Source organism: Dermatophagoides pteronyssinus, unplaced genomic scaffold (genome assembly GCF_027571235.1).
Source record: "Dermatophagoides pteronyssinus isolate colony J.1.1.1.1 unplaced genomic scaffold, Derpt_VIB-CSIC_2022.12 sq0005, whole genome shotgun sequence".
Classification (NCBI taxonomy): Eukaryota; Metazoa; Arthropoda; class Arachnida; order Sarcoptiformes; family Pyroglyphidae; genus Dermatophagoides; species Dermatophagoides pteronyssinus.
The window spans coordinates 511,460-539,336 of record NW_027461529.1 but is presented as its reverse complement, the minus strand read 5'-3'; the positions used below and the strand labels follow the sequence as shown (position 1 = coordinate 539,336).

Genomic DNA, 27,877 nt, shown 5'->3' with positions numbered 1-27,877 from the left:
TTTTGATTACACCATTATCATTATTTGATGTAAGAATATTTCGATCCGATAAATTCATTCTTGCTATATTCACGTGTAATATGTGCAACAATTGTAATGCAATATACGAAAATTTATTATTGTGAAAAGTAAGCAAACGAAAAAAAATGCAATGAAAAAACGACCATATAAAATGCAAGCGCAATAGCATAAAATTGGTTTGAAACAGTGAAAAAAAAATTATGAATGAAATTTCCAAAATACAATCCATATAAACAAAAAAAAGGGATTCAGTCTACACACATCACATACATAAAAAAAACTAACCAATGAAATGGATTGCTATTTGGAATTGAGAACCTTTTCAAAACGTAAATGTCAGTCCTGCGTATTTGGAAAACGAAACTTTTCTTTCTGTTCAATTCAAAAAATTCAACGCAACAGCAAAAGAATCCAGCAAACATTTTGAGTGTATGGAACCAGATAAAGACAAAAAAAAATGAAGAAGAAAAAGAAAAGAACCATAGAAAAACTTTTAAACAAAGATACCGTGACAGGACAATAAAGATCTTTTTTTATACTGTAACTATAGAATAAAAGAGAGAAAAAAAAGATCGTCATATTCTCTAGATCAGTCAACCACAGTTCAATTCTGACAGTTAGTCATTCGAATTGTTTCAGTTTTGGTTTTGGTTTTGATCAAACCGGCATTATTTTATTTTTTCACTTATAATCCCGATGTGTGTGTGTATGTGTCGTTCGGTAATAGAAATTTTTTTTTATGATTGGAAAAAAATAATGTTCTCCAACATCAATTGTTGATTCGCGTTTGTGTGTATGTTTGAATTAAAATCCTGTATTCAGCATAAGGAGTCTAATTTATCATTCAAAAAAATTATTCAATTTTCAAATCAAATCGATTTTCATTAATTAATCAAGGTTTGTAAATATGATTTTCTTTTTTTTTACTTTTATACAAATATTATTGATTAATGATTGATTTTCTTCAAATCAATATTTTTATTGCTTTTTGCAATCATTACTAACTGATATTAGAAATGTTTCAGTTGTTTGTTTATCTTATTTCATATTAATACTGTAATCAATTGAATTGTCAATTTTGTTATTTCCTCTGGAGAACTTTGTACACACTTAATTATTAATAGATCGATTTTGTTTCTAAATATCTTAATCACAAAAAAAATAAAGATTCCATTGATGAAAATGATAAACAAGGATTTAATTCGGTTGTTTTTCTTCGTTTTCTTTTTTCATTCAACAAAAAGCAATTCTTAGTTCCAAAAAAAATAAAACAATTTTTGTTTTCATTGAAAAAATAAAAAACCGGAAATTGTTTCCTAACAAAAATATTCATAAGTGTTATTAGATTGATGAAATGTTTACCATTTTTTTTTTCTTACGTAAAAAACAAAATGTAAATTATTTCAATTACTAAATCTTTTTCATTATCATTTTCACATTCATTTTATTTGAATATAACATTGATATTGACATTTACTTTTCCTCAGTTTATTTACAGTTATTCAATGATTAAGAATATTTTATTTTCAAAATAATAATAATAATAATAATAAAGATGTTCAAATCGTTTCATTATCATGATTATTCTCAAGTTTGTTGAAGATGTTTTAATTTTTTTTTTTTTTTTGATATATTTATTTTAATTATATAATTCTACTATTTTTACATCACACACACATTATGTTAATGATGATGATGATGATGATGATGAGGAAAGCATTTTTTTGTTGTTTTCTATTCCACTCACAATGCTAATAAAATATCTAAATATACAATACAGTTTAGTTTGATTAGGATTTTTTGTTTTGTTTTTTCTTTTCTATCATTGGTTTTTGTTTTTACAGTTTGTTGAATGAAATGAAAATAAAATGTGAATTCCCAAATGAAAAGAAGAAAAAAAACATTTTTTTCTCAAACAATTTTTTTTTTGCCTTTCCAATTTCATTCATTGCAGTTTTTTTTTTATTCCGGAAAAAAAATAAACAGAAAAAAATTTATTTTATTATCATCATCATTTTGACAATTCAATCGAAATTCCATTCGAATATATAATTTTTGTTCCCCATTTATTTTTGGATGAGAGAAAACAAAAATAATTAGCTTTGATAATTCTATTCATTTATTCGATGATGATGGCGATGATGATGATGACGATGATGACAACAAATAACCGGTAGAGATTTTTTTCTTTTCATTTCATTTCATCATCATTGTAATTATGGATGATATATATGTGTGTGTGTGTATGTGTGTAAACTATTCGATTCTACTACTTCAACAAACTTTATTAAATTGTTAGGAATTTTTCATTCAAAATAGATTTTCATTTTCACTTCGTTTTGTTTTGTTTTTCTATGTCAAATCTAACAAAAAAAAAACAAAATCAATTGCTTTTAGAAATTCAAATTTGATTTAATTTTTATTATTCTTGTTTTCATCACATTTTATTTGTGAATTTTTCGTTTTTTTTTTTTATTTTTATTTATTCAATTCATTTCCCTCATTTTGAATTCAAGTATTCATCATTTGAACTTTGATTCGATTCAAAAGATTTATTCGTTTCTTTTTTATTTTGAAAATCAATCAAAACAAATCAGGTATCACACATTGAATTTATTTGCAATAAATATAAATTTAATAAATTCTATCCGAATGTTTTTTATTTTTTGTTTTTCATTTTTCAACAAAGTCAATATGAATTTTTTTTTCAATAGCAAATTCTGGTTAGTCAAAAATATTTTGTTCATTTGTTCCACGATGATTTTGATGAAAAACTTTTCATTTCTTTATGAAATATGAGCTCTTCATGTGTAAACACACACACATATACAATCAAAAAACCGAAAGAACGAATGAATAAATGAAAAATATAAAACAAGTCACGTATTGCTGTGTTGTTGGTTTTGTTTTGGATCTGTAAATTTTCATTACAATTTTCATCACTAGTCTCCTTTTTTTTCTTCAAAATCTTTATAAACTGACCAATGACCTTTTTCACTATATCCACCCTCTATATACAGACAAACACACCCTACAAATACATATTATATAACGATTCGATTGCATTTCCGTCGGTCCGACTATTAGTATAAAACGAAAAAAAAACCAAGAATATAGCAAAAAAAAAGTTATGTTAAAATGTTAAGACCATTGAATTTGAACACTAAAGAAATTGAAAACATTATTGATAATGACAAGACAAGAATGAATCAGCATCCAACAAAAAAAAAGAAGAAGATGAAAAAAAACGAAACTTTTCAACGCTTATTTTGAAACAATAATCAAAAAAAGAGAGAAAAGAAGATGCAATCATTTGTCGGATGTATTTGTTTGATATAAGATGTTCGAAATAAAAACAAAATGAGAAATGGGAACATACACACACACACACACACACATAACTTGTCTCATTCATTCATGTCAATATGTAACTGTTCCTTGTTTTTTTCCTTTTTTTTTTTGTTTTGTTTTACAAATGACTAAATAGTACTGTTTAAAACTAAAAAGTTGAACCCTTGATATTCATCACCCAATATAATATAATAAATATATGAATGAATGCCGGATGCGGATGCGCAATTTCATTTTGGATTTTAATCTTTTAGTTTTTCTATATGAAAGAAAGATTTTCAAGATGGATAACCAAAAATGTAATAAACTTGATCATTGATCCACAATGGTCAAGTTTTTTTTTGTTTTGTTGTTGTTGTTATTATTTTATTGTTTTGTTTGTATGTTTAATTTATTTTTGTTTGTATTATTTATATTAGTTTGGTTGATGAATAAATAAATAAAAAAAAATGTTTTGAATACAGTAAAATTTACAACTCTATTTTTTGGAAAGACAAAAACAAAAATTTATTGAATAATACTAATAATGATGCTTAAGAAACCGAATAACTAAAATGATAATGTTATCTCCCCCCCAAAAAAAACTTTATTTGTTTTGTTTTTTGCTAAATATTTTGAAATTAAATTGTTACCAAAAAAAATGTTTCCATTCAAATGGAATAGGAAGAGAGAAAAAAAATTGCTGCTTGCTAACATTGAATGAAATCGATTTCAACTTACATTGTCGATCTAGAAATATTTTTTCATTTCATCTATATTTCGGGTCATTGTATCCGGAATATCAAAAAAACGAAGCGAATTGTGATTGCAACGAATTGGATTAATCGATTACAATGAATTTATCATTTCATGAAAATAAAACTGACATTAATCAATATAGTCAATAGTTTATTTTTTTTATAGATAAAAAATAACAGATGACCAGATATATAGAGCAATAGAAAAAGATGGATGATCAATAATAATATTAGAGAAAAAAAATTTACCGTTAAATTCATTGCGATAAGAAACGATTGCAAAATGATCACAAACAAAATAAAACAAGAAACAAAACAAACAAAAAAAGAAGAGAACATCATCATCATTTTTCATCTTAAATAAAGAGAATCAAGATTTATATCGAGAATAAATCGAGAAAAAAAAAGTATATCTTGATTTTTTCACCGGAATCATCATCTGCAAGAAACAAGATTCTTAATAATAATAATAATAATAATAGTGGATGCAGAAAAGAAACAAAAACAAAACAAAAATGAATGAGAACGAACTAAAACAACAACAACAAAAATGATTTTCTTAATTATGATGAATGAAAATTACTTAATATTTGTTTCCTAAAGGTCGATGTGAATATTTTGTTTTGTTTTACACATCATTCATTCTTATTTTTTTTTGTTCACACTTTTTTCTGTTCACATAGTTTTTCAAAGCAAAAGAAAAAATTAAAAATTCCTGGTATTTTTCACCATTGATGAGGTAAGACCAACCAACCAACAAAATGAAAATGCAAAATAAACATAACCAGAACATTATGATTATCATATTTAAAGGATATGATACCAAATGAAACATTAATTCCTACCTGAAAATAAAACATTAGATTTATTCATGCTTTCGTCACTATAACGTCATAAGATTTAACAAAATAATCATCGGAAATGCCAAAAAAATTATCCAAAATACAACTTTCATTTAAATTCATTTTATTTTTTTACGTTTTGGTTGTTGTTTTGTTCAAGGACTCAAAAACAAAACAAAACAATGAAAACTCATTCATTTTCATATACTAGAAATGTGTACGGATTATATTATATGAACCAGATATCATCACAAGACTTATCATACACCAGAAATAATGAAATAAATAAAGTTTTTGTTTTTTTTAAGTTAAAATCTGAAAAAAACAGTGTGTGGTAAATGTATGTTATGTTCATTATCGTCATCATATGGTCATATGAAAGATTAAACAAAAAAGAAACAAACGAAAATCAACATAATATTTAGTCGAATTTGTTAATAGAATTGGATAACAGAATTTAAAAAATATATAAAATATTCTAAACACACAAAGGCAAATATTTATTAAATGAAATGAAAAAAAAAACAAATTCATACTTTTCATTATGTTTGTTTTAGGTAAAAACAAAAGATAATAATAATTGTCTGGAAAAAAGAAGAAAATTTTTAAATTAAAAAATTTGTATTTTATTTTGTATTTGAAAATTTTTTTACAAAGTGTAAAGGATTCCGAACGTTCCGAGAGGGTATTTGTAAATTTTCTATCAATCAATCAATCAATCAATCAAAAAGTATAACGGCCCATTTAGGGCCATTGCTTCTACAACAATAATTTTCCACCGTTCTCTGTCATACGGGATATTCGATGAAAGTGGTCGGCCAAGTTGTTCCAGGTCCTTTTCCACGCTGTTCCGCCACCTCTCCTTGGGTCTGCCTCTGCCCCTGGAACCGGCAGGTTTATAGTTGAACGCCTGGTTCAGCAGCCCGTTGTTTCTCCAAACGTGGCCCATCCATTCGATTCTTTTTCCCCTGACGTATCCCAAGATACTTGTACGCCCAAAGCGTTCGTACAGGTCCGCGTTGTAAATTTTCTATGTAAATATAAACAAAAATTGATTTATAAGTAAAAAAAATTTGTTTTTGTTTTTGGTGAACCATTAACAGAACTCAACAACAATAACAAAATTGTCGTTTTTGATCGATGATAGGCAATAAATAAATTAACCAAAGCGTACATGAATGATTTTGTTGTTGTTGTTGTTGTTATGTTATATTTATCGTTTTCGTATTAATTTATTGAAAATCTCATGAGAAATCATTGAATAACTTCTTTCGGTTAATAATAATAATAATGATCATCATCATCATCATCATCATTAATCGAGATCCATTTAAGAAAAAGAAACCAAAAAAGGAAAACATAGAAAGAAAAATTGTTATCGGAATATCATTGAATTTGATGATTATTGGATTACTAGCATTGCAAGCCATTGGCCATTGGCTTCGTCTACTAAGTAGACGAAGTCTAGCTTAGTCATAAGGCCAAGTCCAATGCAAGCCAGCCATTTGTTTATGTAAAAATCAAAAGATCCTTATAAATAAAAAGTGCAAGCCATCCATTTTTCGAGCATGCGCATTGAAATAGAAAAAAGTGTTTCGTCTCAGCCAGCCAGTGTTTTACTTTTTTATGTTATTAGATAGAATTGGATTTTTTTTTGTTGTTTTCGTATTTCTGTGTTGTTGATTCGATATACAATCGCGATACTATCGATATAAGAAGCAATGAATGAAAATTCTTAAAGATTTTCAACAACAACAACAACAACAAAAAAATTTCATAGATAATGATGACCAAGTTGTTTCTATCACAACATCTCATTATGATTATGTTGTTGATGATGATGATAAGATTTGCAATTTACTTATGAAAAAGAAATTTCCGGTTTTTTTCTATCAAATCATCCTCCGCCGCCGCATCATTAGTTAAGAATCAGGTGCCACATCATCATCATCATCAACTACAACATTGAATTGAACTGTATCCTGCGGCGTTTCATAATTCAAATCTATCATTATCATCATCGTTAGCATCGTTATCGTATGAAAGAATCCGAAAAAAAAATTATTTTTATTATCATTATTATCATTTGTTATGGACATTGGAGAGAAAAAATAATCAGAATAAAATTGGAATAGCAAAATGAATGAATGAATGAATGAATTGTTAAGAATAAAAGATTCATGTATGTGTGTGTGTGTGTGTGATTAAATAAATTGCTCAAACTATAAGTGTAACTAACTTACATCATCATCCAATAATTCATCATCGTAACCACACTATTCATTCTTCATCATCAATCAAAATTTTGGGATTAACGTTTAGCAATCATCGTTTTAAAAATAAATTGAATTTCTCTCAACACATCAATAATATTATTGATAAAATCCAAAATCTTTTCCGTATTTTTTTTGCATTAATTAGTAATACGTGGGGCATCTCTTTTAAAAAAAGATTAAACCTTTTTAAGGGTATGGTTAGACCTGCTATTACTTATGCTTGTGATATTTGGTTTGAGCATATTAATCTGAAGCAAAAAAATAAATTGGATTCGCTACAACATAGATTTTTGATCAAAACCACTCATGCGTATTGTACTACTCCGAAAAACATCGTTGCGGTTATTTGTAATATTTGTCACCTTTCCGATTATTGCTTGTTGTTGAACTCAACCAAAAATATAGATGATTTATCTATTCGAAAATATGTCCGTTCTGATATTGCCAGTAAACTTATCACCGGTTATTATACCAATACAAATTGCACATTTAAGATGTTTTTTGATTCGTCCAATATCCCAAAAGTTTTCCAGCCAAACTTCTTCAACATGCAATTTGTTAGTGGACATGGTAACTTTAATTATTATTTGCATCGGTTCAATCTTTTTCATACATCTTCTTGTGATTGTGGCTTTCATGAACAGGACTCAATACATGTTTTGCTAACTTGTCCATTGTTCTCTTCTATCAGAATACATAGTTTTTCAAATTTGTCCGAATTTTTTTCATCTAAATTCAATTTTCACATTTTTAATTCTTTTTGTAAAAATTACTATCATTTAAAATGTATCTCTTCGCAATAATTTTTTGTTTTCTTTTTGTACTTTGTTAATTTTTCTTTAATATTATCGCACAAATGCCTTCGGGCAGCGTGTGTTTAATAAAATTTATTATTATTATTAACTTACATCATCAAACAAAATCATTATGTTATTCAGTGGTATTCAACTATTTTTTTTTTTGTTTTTGTTTCCTTCATTGATTTTATTTGATTTTTTCTTCAAATTCAATAAGCGAAAAAAAAATATTCTTCTTGTATCGAAATCAAATATAATTAAATCAAACTAATGTAGAGATTGATGGTTGAATATAACTGTTATTGTAGATGAAGATGATGATGATGATGATGATGATGACGAAGAATCTGAAGTTTCAGACGTTTTTTTTATCGCTGTTGTTGTTGTTATTCTTGATTTGGGTCCGATTTGAACATTAATAATATTTCCAAATTCAGCAACAACAACAACATTTCTATTGTACGGTGCTCATTGGGGTATTTTATTTTATTTTTTTTTTTATTTGAATGAAATAATCTATCATAGTTTTCAATCCCAAAAATACAATATATTTTTCTCTAAGTGTTGTTCGGAATAAAGAAAAGAAAAAAAAAGAATCTAAAAATAGTTTTTTTTTTTGTCTTTTGTTGTTGTTGTTATCGTATAATTTGATTCGATCGTTTTTTCTCGTGAATTATTAGCAAAAAAAAAAAAAAAAAAAAATTTGTCATCATTTCTCATTCATGACACAATGATTTTCCATGGAAAATTTTAAAAATTTCAAGAAAAAAAAACTAAAAGAAAATATATATGTTTGCCGCTGAAATTTAATGTTAATTTTATTAAACAAAAATTTGACCGAGAAATTCTTTTTTTCAAAGTTCAATCAAATATATTTTATCTACAATTATTATTGATAAATTGATCCCATCAATCAATTAGATGATTGACTATAACATACATTTGAAAACAAGAGAAGACAATACAGCCAAAAAAAAACCCTATTAACAGAAAATACCAGTAAAGACCAGAGAAAATAAAATGAATCAAATTGGTCATAAATCTTAAGAGTTGCAACAACAACGAAAAAAAAATCCAAGTTAATCCCCGTTAATATACTATGACAATCACACTACCAGGAGTAACAATTGAATAAAGATGTTATTATTAGATGTAACAAAAGAAAAAAAGAAAAATGAGATATGCAAGGCTATTTATTTTCATTTATTATTATTATTATTATTTTCATCTTTAAAGGTTTATATATGCAACAATAATAAATGTTTTTATTACAAAATATAATATCATTTTATAGCAAAAAAAAAGTGCCCGATTTTAAACAAAAAAGGGAAATTTTTCTAGTTGATGACAATTCATATGGGAGATTATTTAAAAAAGAAGAAGAAAATTTCCGGAAACCATCATATATTTGCATTTTTTTTTGGATTGGTTAGGAAAAGAAAAATCCATAAAATCCATAAATCTTCAAATAAAACGAACAAGATTTTTTTTTTTGTTTGTTTGTAAATCTATGTTTAAGAAGATTGTCGTCATCATCTTAGCCATATTACCTTAGAATATGATTTTTTTTAGGCCAAATATAATGATGATGAATATTAATTAGTTTGTTGTTGTTGCTTGTTTGTTTGTTTGTTTGTTCTAACTTTAGAAACCTTTCAATATTTTATCATCATCAAAAAAAAATGAAAAATGAAAATAAAAATTCTTTACAAAAAAAAACAATTCCATTAAATTATTTTGATTTTAACTATATTAAAACTTTTTTTTTGTTTTGTTTTGTTTTATTGTGATTAAATATTCAGTTGTTTTCTTTTTCATTTGGCTGTTCGATTCCAGAAAAAAAAATTTGGATCCAAGAAAGAAAAGAAAAAAAAATACGAAGAAGACAACGAAAACTGAAACCATTTTGATGACTGATGATGATGATGATGCCAAACACAATCAATTATAAATAAAGTGTTTGTTTTTTCAAATCGAAAAAATAAATTATTCAAATAAAATAATAATAATAATAATAATGATGATGACAACAAATTTTTCAAAGATGTTTTGACAGAATTTGAATTGAATCGTTGTTGTTTTTTATTCAATTGAATGAAATTTAATCGAATTGAAAGCAAGAAATAAATTTTTCTTTTCGGTTTGGCGAACGACAATCATAACGATACAAAACAACAACAACAACAACAACAAAAATGTATTCATCAAAATGCTTCTGTATTACCGGTAGTACCGACAACAATGATGATAAAATTGGTCGGAATCGAAACATTTGTTTACGATGTGCTGCCATCAAAACAATTTCATTATCATCAACATCATCATTGTTATTGATAAGGTTAATGGAAAATAATCATAAACATCATCAATATAAACATCAATTTCATCATTATCATAACAATAGTAACAGTATTAATAATAATAATAATAACAATCAGCCATCACTATCATCGCCAACATCACCACCATATAATAATGATCTTGTTGTTCATAAATATCATTCAAAACTCATTGGTTGTTTTAATAATAAAAATAAGAATAAGAATAATGATAAACATCATAAACATCTTTATGATAACAACAAAAATAATAATAATAATAATGATAATGATAATCTTCATTATTATTATTATAATCAAAAAACATCAACGAATAAAACAAATGTTGTATTTCAACGTCGTACAAATAGACAACTGAATCTAATGACAAAAATTTTGTTCATTATAACAATGACAATCATTATGACATCATCATTATGTTCGTGTACGGAAAATTTTTCAACAACAACATCGCCGACAACTATACCATCAATAATAGGAATCGATAACAGTAGGCAGCAGTTTGAAACTCGATCATCATTGAATCGAATCAATATCGATGGACAATCACCATTCATACAAGGTAGTTAATTTATTTAATAATAATTATATTTACCACGCATCTCTAGTTGAATTAATTTTGAACAAGACTTATAGAGAATAGAAAATACAAAAATAATCATTCTTTTTTTTTGTTTTTACTCATTAATAATCATTATTTACAGATAAAACAACAACGAAATTGATAGAATCAATAAATTATAAACCAAATAATGATAATAATTATTTTCCAATAAATAAACTTCAACAATCGATTAGTGATGAACAAAATCAAATATTAATAGAACAACATCAACCACAACAATTGATTGATCAAGATTTGAGCTTATCATTAATCGATTCTAATCATGAAAATAATAATAATAATAATAATAATGAACAAAATCGTCGACGTCGAGCTATTGATAGTGAAGTAGTTGATCCAACAACGATGATGATGTTGTTGATGAAACAAAATCAATCCCATATATTGCCACAGTTACAAATGTTAAATCTATCACCAATAATGAATGATATTTCATTATTACAACATACAAAAGGACAAGAAAACATTTATTCAGATTCAAGCATTCTTAATAATGATAACAACAACAACAACAAAGACAAAAGATATAAACCAGACTTTGATGATGATGTCATTGATAATAAAAATGAATTGTTATCAAAAATTCCAAGAACAGGTGTTTACTACAATCAGCCAACCATAGAATCAGTGAAACGAAATTCGGAAGAAAAATTATTGCAAAACTTTTTGAATCAATTATTTTTAGAGCGAAAACAACAACAACAGCAACAGAATCAATTGTGGCGTCGTAGATCTTTTAATTCGATTTGGCCATCATCAAGACGATGGTCAATGAGAAATAATTATGTTGATAATAAAAGTTTAAGTTCAAAGTTAAATATGGCCAAAAGATTTGAATATAATCCCTTTCGAAACAAAGTAGAAAATGATGATAATGTTATTAATGATATTGATAAATCAATGATGATGATGTTGATGATGGCCAACAATCCTTCATCAAGTCCACGTAAACGAATGATAAATCCATATTCGACAAACAAATGGACAACAATTGATAATGATAATAACAATATGAATATAAATCGAAATGATGGCCGTAATCGTTTGAATAATTTTAATCGTAATAATAATAATTATTATTTGAACAATCAATTAAAACAACGACTACAGAATAGTGATAGTTATTATGGTTCATCATATCGTCCATCATCGATAAAAATTGATCGTAATCGTAATCGATATTATCAATCGACAATCAATGATGCTCGTTCAAGAAATAGAGCTCTACAACAACAACAGCAACAACAACAACGTTATCGATATCGACAACGACAACGACAACGACAACAGCAACAAAAATTTGCTAAATTACAATTGGAACAACCAGATTCGATGTTGAATACAACAACAACACCAACAACAATGAATGCAATAAATGATAGCAATGTTTTCAATAGACAATCAAATATTGAATCAATACAACGATTAAATAATCAGACAAATAACAACAAAAATAATAAGAATAAAAATCGTAATCGTCCAAAAGGATGGCGTAAAAATCTAAAAAATAAAAATCGTGGTCAATCAAATAAACAACGTCCATCACAATTATTCGATGAATTACCGATAATTACAACAACAACTGAATTAAATCCAATACAAGAAGAGCAAGATAATAAGAAAATAATGATAAACAACAACGGAAATAATAATAATAATAATGAAAGAATTGTCAATCAACAACGTCCGAATGATCGTAAACCAGTATATGGTGTAGCTAAAAGTCGTTCACAACGACATCTTAGTAATGATCAAAATCTATTAGGTGGTGGTGGTGGTGGCAGTAGTGGTGTTGATGGAGGTGGAGGTGAATCATCAACCGCTGGAAAACTTTATGATGTTCCACAAATTGGTAAGTTTTTTTAGACAATTTTATTCTAATTTATCACTATCACCATTATTATACAATACACGAACCGATGATTATCTTTTTTTTTAAAAAAATAGAAAGAAAGAAAAATAATAATTATTATAATTACAACAGGAAATTATTATAAATTGAATAGAAAATGATATGAACTATAGTTAACAACAATCAAAATGGTTTGATGCCTATGAATGAATAGAATTGAACAAAATAAACCTGGCGGCTGTATAACGGAAACCTTGATGTTTAATTTTTTCGTTCTCGTTTTTGCTCTATATTTTTTTTTTTTCATTTTTTTGAGTTTTGACAATGTATGTATAATATGTTAATGTCAGCATTTATGTTCGGTTTTTTTTCTCATTGTCTGTGTGTGATGATAAAAATTAACCATTTTGCTAAAACTTTTTTGTTTTGTTACCTGAATAACGAGAAGTTTTTTCTATCTTGCTTCTCATAATAAACTCTTATTTTAAAATCAATGAATAAAGTGAGTGTGTGTGTTTGTGAAGGAAACTCAAAGACAAGATTTTCGATTCGACAAATATTCTTAAAATAATGAATATGAATTGTTTGTTTGTTTTTTTTTATTTGAAAAAATTTTAAAATATTCTTATATAAGCGAAAAATTTCTAATTTTGTTGTCATTTTATTGGTTGTAGAAAGAAGAAAAACCAGGAATATTTTGATGTTTTTTTTTGAATAAGGAAAAAAAAATGATTGCATTAGGAGAAAAAAAAATGGGTTATATGAATGAAGAAAATGATGATGATTCTTTTTTTAAAAGGAAAATATTGTAATTTTTTTTCCTGTAAAATAATTTGTTTTTACCCTCTTTTACATTATCGATAATCGAAAACAAGAAGAATTTTTTCATTCTATTCTTTTTTTTTGAAAAAAAACGAATAGAAAGTTTTCTATCATAATGAAAGTTTCCATTTCATTCAGATCAATATAATTATTCATTTTTAAAAATAGATAGATGATATTTTCTTCATTTGACATTTGCATTTTGTCGTTTTTGTTTTTAGTTACAGAAAAAAAAACATAATGAAAAAATCATTATTTATTTATCATATACGTATGGATTTCGTTTTGTTTTGAAACAAAACAACCATACCAAATAAAATCTGATGACCAAAAGAAAATTTATTCATAAATAATTTTAAATTCAATTAATCAAAACAAAACAAAAAAAAAAAATCAACTGAATAGTAAATATTTATTTTTTCAATTCGTATTAGTGTAGCATGAATAAATCATATACCATCATATAATCATCTATCATGAAATCTTTTTTTTTTTTGTCATTTTGTTTAAACTTTTAAACAAAATTGTGATGATCAAAATGATATGATTGTATGTTGTTGTTGTTGTTGTTTTTTTCTTGCAAAACAAACAAATGAAAAATTAATCAGGTACATTTCCGTTATTTTAACAATGTTTTCATTTTTTTTGTTTGGTTTGTTAGCTGGTTTTGGTTGAAAATCAAATATTGAACAAAAAAAATTGAATTGAACCATAATCTAATCATATCATTGATCTTTTTCTGACTTTTATTATTATTTTGTTTTTTTTATATCAAGATTAATATCATAATAATGATGAAATGATTTCATTTTGCAAACAAACAAACACACACACATAACAAAACCAGACGGCTGAAGAAAAAAAAATGAAAAATGTCAATTAATTTAAAATAAATTTAATTAATTGATGGTGAATTTCATTCTTTTTTCAAAAAAAAAAATTAAATTTTTGATGAACTTTTCAATTTATAATTCCAATTTTTTTTTTATATATTCTGAGAATTTTTTCTAATTTAATAAAGCAATTTTTCTTAATAAATTCGATGTTTAATTGAAATGAATTGGTGTGTACAATACAATAGGTAAATGTCAAACAATAAGCTTTTTGAACATTGATATTTGTTTAAATTCTTTACAGAATATTTAATGACGGTAGCTAAGCCATATACACTGATGACATTTATCATGTATTACATCATGGTTTTTCATGGTTAAGTTTAAACAATACAATAAATAAGTGTTTATTAAGTAGCAAACGATATTTGCATGTCATTTAAAAATGAATAATTTAAAAAATAAAATGTCATAAAGTGTTATGTTATATAAACATCCATTTTTATTTTGTTTGTTTTATCAAATAGTTAATGAATGAAGAAAAAAAAATTGTTAAATGGTAATTCTCAAAATATGTGAAAGGGTTTAATGAGTAGTAATCAGCTTATATAAATGAAAATGAAAATGATAAAATTTATTTTGAATATCAATGAAATAAAATGATTCGATTTTGGCATCATAAGAAAATTGTAAAAATATTATGATCAATTGGATATAAATGTTAGCATGCATCATATAAGTATTGGTGGGTGGATAAAGATGATGAATGAATGAAAAAAAAGTTCTTTACATTACACTAACCAAATGGATGAACAATTTTTAGTTTTCCACATTATTTATTCTTTTACTTTTTAAGTCGTTTTCATTTCTAATCATGTTGAACATAAAGTTTCATTGTTCTTTTTTTTTCTTTCAAATCCATTTTTGTTCTGTTGCACGACTAATAATGTTATATCACATTTCCATTTCTACATTTCAATTTATATTCCATTTATTCACCTACACAACATTTTGTCATCAAGAAAAAAAAATTCTTTGTTATTTAAATTCTTTAAAAATTTTTAAAAAGAAAAGAAAACTTAAGTTTTTTTTTTGAATTCCCTTATTTTTCTTATGGTTGGCTGAATGATTTTATCAGTTTTTTTTCTGGTTTCATCTTTCCATTTAAAAGAGAGATTTTTCTTCATTTTTGTTTTTCACTTGATTATCTTTTTTCTATTAACGAAACAAAGTTTTTTTTATAGATATTGTTGAATGTCATCAATAAAAGTGTTGGAAAAACTTTTCATCGTTTTTTTTCAACACACTAATTGAATTAAGAATTTGCCTGTTTTTTTTCGTTCTCACTCATTTGGACTAAAAACACATCAAATGACAGGCATAAAAATTTCTATCTTGCTTATTTAATTCATTGAAATCGGGATGTGGTTATATACTATACGATGACGATGATGATCCACCATATGATGCTTTGATTGTAAGCTGCTGATTTTTTATTTGTAGTTTTTTTTGTTTCAACAAAAAAAAACAACGAATCATGTGGCATACTCGTATTTGGTTTGGTTGATTCATTTGTATATTATACATCACTATTATCACACTCAAATAGATAAGATGATGTCGTCATCAGATTTTTTTTAGTAGTTTTTTCAGTTTTTTGATTCATTCTTAAAAATATATTTTTTCCCCTACTACTATAGTAATGATAAGAGAAAAAAAACGGATGACGTCAATTCGGATTGTTGTCTCTGGTTAAATCCACTGGATATGGATTCTCTCTCTCTCACTCTCTCTGCGTGTTTGTTTTTTTTGTGGTTGTGTGTGCGCGTTTTATCGTTGAGATTCTCGTTTAGTACAATTTTTCAATGTTGTTGTTGCACTGGTTTCTGATTATCCATTCTTATCAATTTTTGACATTGTTGTTGTCTGGCAAAACTGTCTGTTTGTCAATCGAAAATTTTCATTGTTCCAATTGTTCTTTTGTTTTCTCTTAACAATTTTTATCTTGTAAATATTTGAATCATTTCTCACTCTCTATATGTGTGTTTGCTAAGAATCAGTAAGGAAAATCAAGCAAATGAATTGAAAAATTGAAAAAAAATCAAGAAAAAAAAACTTTATCTAGAATTTGAAAAAAAAACAACAAAAAGACAATCTCAATCCATGATGATAATGATAATGTCTAATTTTTTGTTTGTTGTTGTTTCAAACACAAAGGATTTTCCAATTGAAGAAACTTTCCATAATAAGTGTGTGTGTGAAAGAGAGAAAGATTTCAGCACAAACATTTTTCAGTACAAAATAGAATTGTAATTTTCTTTTCGATTCCAATTCGATTTAATGAATATAAATTTTTTTTGTAGAATAATATATAGGTTTGTATTAAAGACGAAAATGAACAAAATTAATGAGAAAATGAAACAAGAAAAAGATAATTCCTTTTTACTCACTCAGAAATGTTTTAGGTTTTTATTTTGTTCTTTCTATATTTATCGATTAGTAAGAAAAAAAAATTCATAGATTCATCGAGAAAAGGTCGAAGATTCACTCTTTCTTTGATTTATTTGTCATTCGATTTATTTTTATGTCTGAAATCTGTTTGAATGCTAAATGTTAAAAAATGTTGCGTAGAAAGATTTCTCATCCTGGAATTTTTTTTTCCCGAAATAAAATTCTCACAATATTTGATTTTTCCTTTCTCTTTTTCAAATCCATCAAAGAATAATTTTTTTTCTTCTTGTTTTTTATCTTTTTTTTCTGGTGATCCTGGTCTCTCTCTCTCTCTCCCTCCCAAAAAAAACTCTTTGATTGAAAACTTGAAAGAAAAATGTAAGAATTGTTAGGAAAAAAATGGCCTGATAATGAGTTTCGGAAACATGATTATATAATGGTTTCCAACAATAATTTCAAGTAAAGAGTAAGCGAATGAAAAAAAAGATGTTTCATGCCTTTTTTCTTTCTTTTTTTCTCTATTCCATAAACCATATTATTCAACCATCTAAAAATAATAATAATAAAAAAAGTCATATAGAATAAGTACAGAATATTCAATACAATGACAATTTCAACTATGTCAGTTCTTCCCCGATGATGATGATGATGATGATGATGGAACAACAATTTACAATGTTGAATCATAACTGATTAATTCAATTGAAATAATAATTTTCAATGTGATTGAGAGAGAAAAAAGAGCCCGACAGCATTTCAAGAATCTCTTGATATTTATTTTATTTTATTTTTTTTTGTCATCATACACAATATGAAAACCAATAATTTTATGGACAATTTTATTTAAATTATAAAGTTATTTTGTCCATAAACGGTTGTTTTTTCTCTTGTCTCTCTTGAATAGTTAAGAATGATTATGTTGATGATGATGATGATGATGATGATAATGGTACATTATATATGAAAAACCATTAACACTTATCATCATCATCATCATCATTGTATTACAATAGCCATTATGATTGAAATGTACGAAATAAAAAAAAAAAAATATTGTCATTACACATTATTCTAATGCCTGTAGATAATGTAAAAATACTTGTTATATTTTCTGCATATTTATCTGTTACTACTTATACGGTATATATAAAAATAAATGAATGAATGAATAAATAATAATGGAAAAAAGTGGTTTTTCTTTTGGTATTCTTTTTTTTTCTTTGGCACATTGATTTGAAAATAAAATGATGATCCTCAATGATGTATGTCATCCACATTAACAATTGAGAATAAAGAGTTGCACAAAAAAAAAAACATCAACAAAAACAATCAAAGAAATGAAAATAAATTGAATTTGGGGGAGGGGTATGATATTTAATGAGATTCAAATCGGTAAATTCATGCTTAGTGTATATATAATAAATAGACCCAATTTTTTAAAAAAATTTAATTGCAAATTTTTTTTCTACTTTTTCGAGAATTTTTGTTTTTATTTAGAAAAGAAAACAAAAAAAAAAAATTTCATAAAAAATCCTAAATATTATCATGACATTTTCATCAAACCTTTTCTTATTCTATGGAAAAAAGAAAAAAAAACATTTCAAGTAAAAAAAAAAGTTGAATTTTTTTTTCTTTTTGATAATCTTACTCAATCGTACCGAATAAAGAAAAACTGGTGAAAATTTTAACAATCACCGGCAAAATTCTGGAAAATAACAACAAATAAATTGAAATGAAAAAGGAATTATCAACAATAAAGATCATTGAACAAATATTGGATTTATAGATTATATAGATATCTTTTCTTCATCTTAATCAGATTATTATTTAATTAATCTATTTTTTCAAAAACAAACAAACAAACAAGAAAAACTAAATGATCAAATAGTTATTGGATTTTTTTTTTGATTTCATCAATTTTTAATCATTTTATTTGATGAAAAAAATCGATGTACAACAATCAGAAATGCAATCATTATTATGATAGGTACACATTGATGATAAAGTTAAAAGTTTGTATGAAAAAGATGGAAAAAAAATGTTAGACATTTAAAAAATCGTTGGTGATATTATGATTAAGCATCTACGAAATACCATACAGAATCATTATGTTGAAATTGCGTGCTAAATACTAATCAAAGTTTAATTTAATCTAAATTAATTACTTTGAAAGTAAATACAAACAACAACAACTGATATAAAAAAATATGATCCAATTATAATGATGCTGATGATGCAAAATAAGCAAATAATAATAATAATAATAATAATTTCCTTTCATTTGCATTCTTTCTCGGTTAATTTTTCTCTTCCCGCTTCAATGTCATTTATTCCAAACTACACAAGTATATGCATAGAATTAGAAATACCTTCTTTTAACCTTGAACTTTCAAATAAATGCGATGAGCATGCATGTAATGGGCATCAAGAAAAATCAAATCAACAACAACAACAGCAACAACCACCGGAAAATAAAGTTAAAATTTACTCTATCCAATTATTTTCAGATGTAAATTTATTTGCAAATGTTAAAGATAATAAACACACACACACACACATCTATATCAGACTATAGACATATGAATGTCAATGGATCGTGTATTTTGTTTGTGCAAGGTTCATTACATAAGTTATTGAATTGTATTATAAAATGAAAAATAAAACATTTTTTTTTTCTTTTTCCCTTTTTTTTTATTATCAATTCAGGTCTTGTCTTCAATTTATTTTAGAAAACAAAAATGAATAAGTAAATTTTGTTTCCATTTAGTTAGTCGGGGTTTTTTTTAAAATAAAAGTTGATGATTACAGAATTTTTATCTACTTTATTCAGCCTCAAGTATAAATTTTATTTTGGATTTTTGGTTTGTTGGAAACTTTTTTCCTTGTTTTGTTTTGTGATTTTATTTATGAATTTTCAATTTTCATTTTCATCAAGTTTATTTTAAGTCTTATAATTTCTTAGATAAATATTTTTGTAATTTTTGTTTTATTTTTGTTTTGTTTTTGGTAGTGAAAAAACAACATTTAAAAAAATTTCAAATGAAATTTTATTGATTTTTAGTTCCCTATTGTGATGATGGTGGAAAATGGTTTTTGTTGTTGTTGCATACTTCCTTTTTGTTGTTTATTTAAATGAGTTTTTTTTGCGAAATTAAACAAAACAACAACAAAATTAAGAATAAGAATAAAAAACAAAACAAGATCATTGATGGACTCTTAGATTTGAATTTTTGTTTTGTTTTGTTTTTTTTTCAGTTCAATTCCTCTTTCAAAACAAAACAAAACAAAAAATTTTAAATGTCACTGAATTGAATCAAAAATTAATGAACAAAAACATAGTGCCGAAACATAGCAAAATAAATAGATTGAAATAGAGATAGACAAATCGATGACGATAATCAATTTGAAATTGGAATTGGAATTTATAAAATAATAAAATGAAAACAAACAAAAAAAAATTAATCCAATTTCAAGATTGTATTTACAATAATGTCAATGTTATCATATAAATAAAAAGTTGAAAGAAAAATAACCAATAACATTTCCTATTTCAACATTCTTAGCCTAACTTTAATTTTATTTTTTGTTCTTCGGTCGAAAAAATTCCAACACTAATTTGTTACATGTTGAATTATGTTATCTTTATTTTTTTTCATCATTTTTCATGACTGTTGATCTTTCAAAGTTTGTAATTTTATTTTTCATTTTTATTTTCTTTCAAGCATCATCATCATCATCATCATCAACATCATTACATAATGATGATGATCGTGATGTTGATAACATCATATTATTATCTTAATAATAAGTGTTTTTGGGTGTCATATCTATCTGTAATATAAATGTCATTACAATTGACAATTTTTTTTTTTTTTTTTTTTGATATTTTCTTACTTTACTTTTCTTCACATTCTGTTTTTTTCATCTCTTTTTTGATGCGTGTGTCTTTTGGATTGTTTGTTTGTTTGTTTGTTTACGTTTTTTTTTCTCTTTGTTAGTTATTATTATTGTTGTTATCATTTGTCATTTATGTATACCATACACTTTTCAACCATATGGTGTCCCGAGAGTCTTGTTCAACTGCTTGTTCATTTTCGGGTTTTTCATCTTCATTCATTCAATCACTCTTTTTTTCGTGCTTGTGTGTGTGTGTGTGCATGATTCAAAATGAAATGAATGAAAAAGAAAAAAGAAAAAATAACCGAACCGTATAGAATGAAAGAACAAGAAAATTCCAAAAGCCGATTTTTGTAGCTGTTGTTGTTGATGATTGACCCAAAACAACAAAAACAACAACAATCAGTATTATTTACTCTACTGATACCATAGATTAGAATTGTTACAATTTAATCATTTCAAACCGAACCAAAACAAACCAACAATACAATATTCATTAGTTTTTATTTTTATATATATATCAATTTGTTTATATCATATCATATCATTTTGGATTTCTATTTATAGAATCCAGTGTTATTTATTTTTTGATTTTATCTAATGTTTTACCTATGATTAACAGATGAATTATCGAAGAATTTTATTGCTGTTATTGTTACTATTGATTAATATTTTGTTTGATTACAAATATATTTATTTTATCGATTGAACATGAATAAATTTTAAAAATTTATTCATAGGTTTGTTTTTGTTTCTATTCATTTCAAACTGAAATATGAATTTTTTTAAGCTTTAATTCTTTCAGTTTTTTTTTGTATTCATTATATCATGATTTTTCTCTCTGTTTTTTTTCATTCACTTTAATCATACAAATGATATGAATTCTATCGAGAAGAAAAAAAATGTAGAATAAACAAATAGAAAATATCTACATAATCAAAAAAAAAAAAAAATCTATTTATAGAAATCCCAAACAAAACAACAACAAATACTACAGAATTTATTCATCTCTTTTTTCCATCATTTTAATCTTCATATTTATTCATGAATTATTCGAGAAAAAAAGTAAATGAAACAAACAAACAAACAAATGACAAAAAATTTTCGAGAAACCGCACTGAATTGATGAATGATACAAACAAATTGAAAGAAAAAAGTTTGTCGTTTTTTTTTCACTGTCAAATTTGTTCGATAAATCATATCATCATGGTTTATCATGGAATAATCTTTCATCAAATAATCATCGATAAGAAAAAAAAAAAAGAATGATGATGTCTATGATGAACAAAGAACCATGTGTCATATTGATTTTTTTTTCAAAATAATTCTATAGTTTAGTCATTTTATTCCATATTTTTATGTTGTAATATTTTTTATGTGAAAAACTACATTGATAGAAAAAAAACAAACTTTTTTCTGTTGTTTAATTCGAAACAAACAAATACCGTGAAAAAAATTGTTGACATAAGAGACAAACAAGTCTATGAAATATAAAGATTAATTTGAAAAAAACCTTGAACATTTGATACGAGATTTCTTCAAAACCTGTATTTTTACTGCTTTATGTTTATTTTTGCTCTTGATTATTATTTTGTTTGGATAGATTTTATTTGTGTTTATTATAATAATGATAATGATGAACCATTGACCATTTCCGGATTTCAATTTCTTTTTTTTTGTTTTAATCCCTCAATTTTATAGAGAAAAAATAAGATTTTCTAGAAATATCGAAAATGAACAACTTAAATCTAATCTTTTTTTATTTTCTTATTTCCAATACAAGAAATATGTTCATTTTTTTTCTCCAATCTACCTTTATGAAATTCAATTGAAAAAAAATTTCTTCTTTTTTTTTTTCTACGGTAAATTTATAGAAAATAAAAATGATTTCCAACCTACACAAATGTATGGCACACAAACATCGATTGACAACCAAAAACAAAAAAAAAACATTCAATTCATTCAATGTTTATTTTCAGCTCTCTCTCTCTCTCTCTCTCTCTCTAATGAGAGAATGATCATCATTTAGAATCCAGTAAAAAGAACGAGACTAGTTTTCCAATTGTTTCATTTTCGATAAAAATAAGCAATAATAATAATAATTAGATTAAACAAAGATTGTTTGTCTAAATATAGAACAATTTAATGAAGAAAAAAAATAAATATTCTTTGATTATTCACTGAATAAAGGAAGCAAAAAAAAAAAGAAAGTTTGATGCATAATCAAATAGGAATTATTTATCGTTAGAAAACACACACACACACACACAAGTGTTCTTAAGTGTTTGAATAAATTGAAACGATTTTCATAATGTATATTGAAACATATTGGATGTTTTAGTTTTTTTTTCACTATTAATATTATAATTTCGTAAAGGATGAAACAAACAAACAAAAAACAAATATTTATAGAATTTGAATGATATTTTTATTATTAAACATCCAAGAAAAAGAAAGAAAAATGGCAATGATCATCATCATCATCCTTATCATCGATACTTATCATAGCTTAGATATAAGAATAGATTGAAAGAAACAAATGTTATTCTTAATTATAATTTGCTGTTTTGTTTGATATTTACCATTGTGAAGAAAGAAAAAATTATTTGATAGGATTTGATTTATGACGTAAAAAAAAAATATTGAACGACAAACAATCTTTTCAAATAATTGTAATGAAGAATTTTGTTTTGTTACGATGTTGTTTTTTTTTTTTTTTTTTTGGTTTTCCATATGATTATGATTGATCTATTGTTGTTTGTGTGAATGTGTGTTTATGTAGCAAAAAAAAAAAAAAAAAAAAAATTCGTAAGGTAAAGACAAAATAAATGTTTGGGTTAGTAGTGTAATGATGATGATGATGATGATGTATTATAATGGACAAACAAATATTTTCTATGATAATCATATATAATATAATGATGTGTTTATATATTATTGTAGAATGAAGAATGAGAGAAACAAAAATTCTAATACATTTTCATTACAGGTATGTTTTGTTTTTCTCCAATGATCAATATATTTTTTTCTTTGCCTCTTTTCTGTTGTAGTTGTTTTTTTTTTGAATATCCATCTCTGGTTTTTATTTTCGGATTCTGATTTTTTTCCACATATATGTCTATCATATACATTAGATTAATCTTGTATCGCATAACAAATCAATCATGTAATGTCTATATAAAAATATAAATAGAATCTTTATATATATATGGAGACCGGAACTTGATTATCCAAATAATTATATTATTATTAACTCTATGTTACATAATCATAGTTACCTATAGAAAACATAATATATAGTAGGTGGCTTGTCAAATGAATTTTTTTTTTGTTACCTGATTAGTTGGATTTGGATTTTTTTGCATGATATATTCATCATGAATGAATGAATAAACAAACAAACAAACAAACAAACAAACAAGATTCTTTCACTAAAAAAAAACAAAAACTCTTTCACCCATCATTGATGATGATCATCATCATCATAAAAATTTGAATAATTATTTATATACATTATTTATTTAAATAAAATTATGACATATATAAAAAAAATGTCAACCAACAAAATCAATCATTCGGTAGTCAGGAAAAAAAACACGCACACACAAGGGTGTGTACTATTTTTATCATTTAATTAGAGTAAATGTGAATGAAAATAATATCAATTTAATTCAATACAATGTTAATGATTTTCTTTTTTGGAAATTCTCATTTTTTTTGTGAAACTAGGCTTTTTTCTATGAATCAAAAATGAATAGAATCCAGATTTTTTGAATCATGAAGAAAAAAGCCATAGTTTTTTTTACCAATAATAAATATCAAGGTAAATTTATTTTTACAACAAACAAACAAAAAAAAAACTTAAAATAGTCGGTCTCGTTCTTTGTTTTTAAATTTCATTTTATTTTTTAATTATTTTTTTTCATTTCTTTTCCTGGATTAATTTCGCAATTTTTCTCAAAACACACATTATCAATATCACTTCTATTTTGGTTTCACTAGAAGTTTAGACATTTTCATTGTGTTCATTCTAATGATAATATCCCGCGAGGGGTAGAGTGCTTGTTTTACAATAATTAAAAATTTGTTTTATCAGCAGAATATTCTGGCTCCTGTAGCCAAAAAAAAAAAAAAAAACAAACAAACAAATAAACAAAACAAACAACCAATTATTGAGTTTTTCTTTTTAATTGAAAATTACAGATTTTCCAAATATACTAGAACAAATTGACTAAAATAAAGTTGATAATAATTAATCAATTATATTCATTATGAAAAGAAAATTTTGCATAGAACAATTTCCACATTGATATTTTGTTTTATCATGTTTAATAAAACAAAACCGAAACATGTCATTTCCATATATTCTCACTTTATCTCTCTTTATACTTCAAATACACGTTATCGATGTTATTTACAAAATATCGTTCATTTATTGTTGTTGTTGTCTTTATCTGTTCGATCATGATTCACATTTAGGTTAAATAGCATTGATCCGGAACTTAACCACATCCAAAAAACTAACAAAAAAACACGCACACAAACAAACACAATGCATATGTGAATAATATAGCTATTGGAAATAATACCTATTGTTTTCTGTTGGTTGTTGCTATTTTTGTTATTGTTGTTTAATAGATGTTTGTTTTTCTATTATTATTTCCCAATGTGAATTTTCCGTTGTTTTTGTTTCGGGGAGGGGGAGAAGGGTTTTTGTTTTGTGATAGGGAATCAATTTTTTTTTTTGATCATAATTTATTTCAAACTATATAAAAGGTGTTATTTACGATCTATGTATTCTCTCATTCACTTTGTGTATGTTTGTATGTTCATCCTTGAATGATGACGATGACGATGATGATAATAATGATAATAATAATGAAATTAAAATACAAATGGCAAACCTTTACAGAATTGAAAAAAAATTGGGTTATATAATAATAATAACAAATAGCAAGTCAATAAATAAACAAATAACGATAAACATGAAGGAATTTTTTTTTTGTTTCGCAAGCTAAATTGATCGATTTTCTGGTTCGGGTTTGTTTGTTTGTTTTTTTTTTTGCTCCTTTTTTCCTCATTCAATCTATCCATCCATAATGATCATCGATGATGATAAAACATAATTTTTCGTAATAGAAATTGATAATAAAGTCGCCCATTTTTATTATCATCATTTTTTTCTGCTGTTGTTGTTGTTGTTGTTATTTCCGATAAAAATAGAATTTTTTTTCTTGTATTTTTTTTCTGGAATTTGTTTTTCAAATTTTTATCCATCGGTTTAAGTTAATTTGATTATTATGTTAACTTTGAGAATAAAAAAATTTTCAATTTTGTCTGTTTTGTTTTTTCATTATATTTTTAAAAAAAAACTTAAATAACAGAATGTCCAAGTTCAGAAAATGGTATGGATCGTTTTGCCTGTCCAACTCGTGATGAATTGGGTAGATTTTTATGTATCGATGATCAACATATATGCGATGGTTATTTTGATTGTCCACATGGTGAAGATGAAGAACGTTTAAGCTGTATGTTTTATAAAAGTGTAAGTATTATGATTTCAGATCAATTTTGATTCTGATTGATTCTCATCATCATGATTGAATAATTTGTTTTTTTTTCTAAATTTTTATTGTTTTTTTTAAATAGACAAAAGCACATCTTGATGTTCTTGCTGATTATCTATTACAATGGGCTCGTGGACAACAGAATCTGTAATTAATTAATTAATTATTTTTTTTTTGATTGATTTAACAATTTTTTAAATTAATTAATTAATATCAATTTTTAATTTTGTTTTGATTCTTATTCGTTTTTTTTCTAGTTAAACTAAAACGAAAACTAGATTGATCATTCAACTTACATTCATCATCATCATTTGGATTCATTCATTCAATTCTGTTTTTCAATTTTTATTTCACTCCCTTCGAAAATAACTCAACAATAAAGGAAAAAAACTTTCCCATTCTACAATGTGACATCAATTCAGGTTAATTATCATTGAAATTTTCCATCAATCCATTGTCAATCCACTTCTTTATCTATCTTCCGAATTCAAATAAATAGTTCACACCTTTGTTTATTGTCTATCCGTTTCAATTGAATGTCATTGATACTTGAATTATTCAGTAAAAAAAATTCCTTCTTTTTCAATTATAATTTTCTTATTAATTTAACAATGGAAAAGTTTTAAAAATATTTAATAAATAAATAAAAAATCCAAACAAACACACCCAAAGTATATTTTTATATCTTTGATTTTCAATTCTCTATACTTTATAGCAGAACATACATTCCTTATATCTTCAACAATCAATCAATCAATTAATCAATCGATCGACAATCTTGAAACATCATTTAATAATTTGCACGTGTGTGTGTTTTTTTTTCATTATATCATTCCAACAACCAAACAAACTACAGTATGCTATACCTATGGACTAAAAAATAACTTTCATCATCATCATCATCATCCTCATCATCATTGTCATCATCGTTATTATTATCATATCGAATTGTTGAAATGCTCAAAATATTTCAACAATTTGATTCTCTCTCTCTCTCTCTCTCTCTCTCTCTCTCTCTCTCTCTCTCTCTCTCTCTCTCTCTCTCTCTACCTTTTTATAAATATAAATAACAAAAACAAAACAAAATAAAAAAATTTGAAAAAAAACCATACCATTTGTCATGTTATGTCATTTTTTCATTTTATTTTCTTTATGTGTTTGTCGCAATTTATTAGAAATAAATGATAAAATTAATTTGATACTTTGACATTCTTTTTTGTTTCAAATATTCACTGTTATTCATTGTTATTGTTCATTCCGGGAAAAAAAACATCTTTCCATCTTTCTTTTATTTTCACATCATCATCATAATAAATATCAACTGACATTGTCATCAATTGATTTTATGAAAAAGTTAATTCTAACTGGCTAACAACCATCACAAACAACCCAATAACAACCATAACAAAACATTTCCTAAATTACCTCTTTATTCAATGATGAATGAAAAAGAGAAAGAGAGAGAGA

At 25.2% G+C, this 27,877-nt stretch overlaps 1 protein-coding gene across 1 annotated transcript; it reads left to right on the top strand.

The window, feature by feature from the left end:
- The first annotated feature begins 548 nt into the window (after positions 1-548).
- jeb (low-density lipoprotein receptor domain-containing jelly belly protein) lies at positions 549-27,877 on the top strand. Its single transcript, XM_027339159.2, has 6 exons — positions 549-918; positions 9,827-10,925; positions 11,068-12,840; positions 26,228-26,388; positions 26,493-26,557; positions 26,668-27,877. Exons 2-6 carry the CDS (start codon positions 10,220-10,222, stop codon positions 26,669-26,671), a joined length of 2,709 nt encoding a protein of 902 aa, XP_027194960.2. The 5' UTR covers positions 549-918; positions 9,827-10,219; the 3' UTR covers positions 26,672-27,877.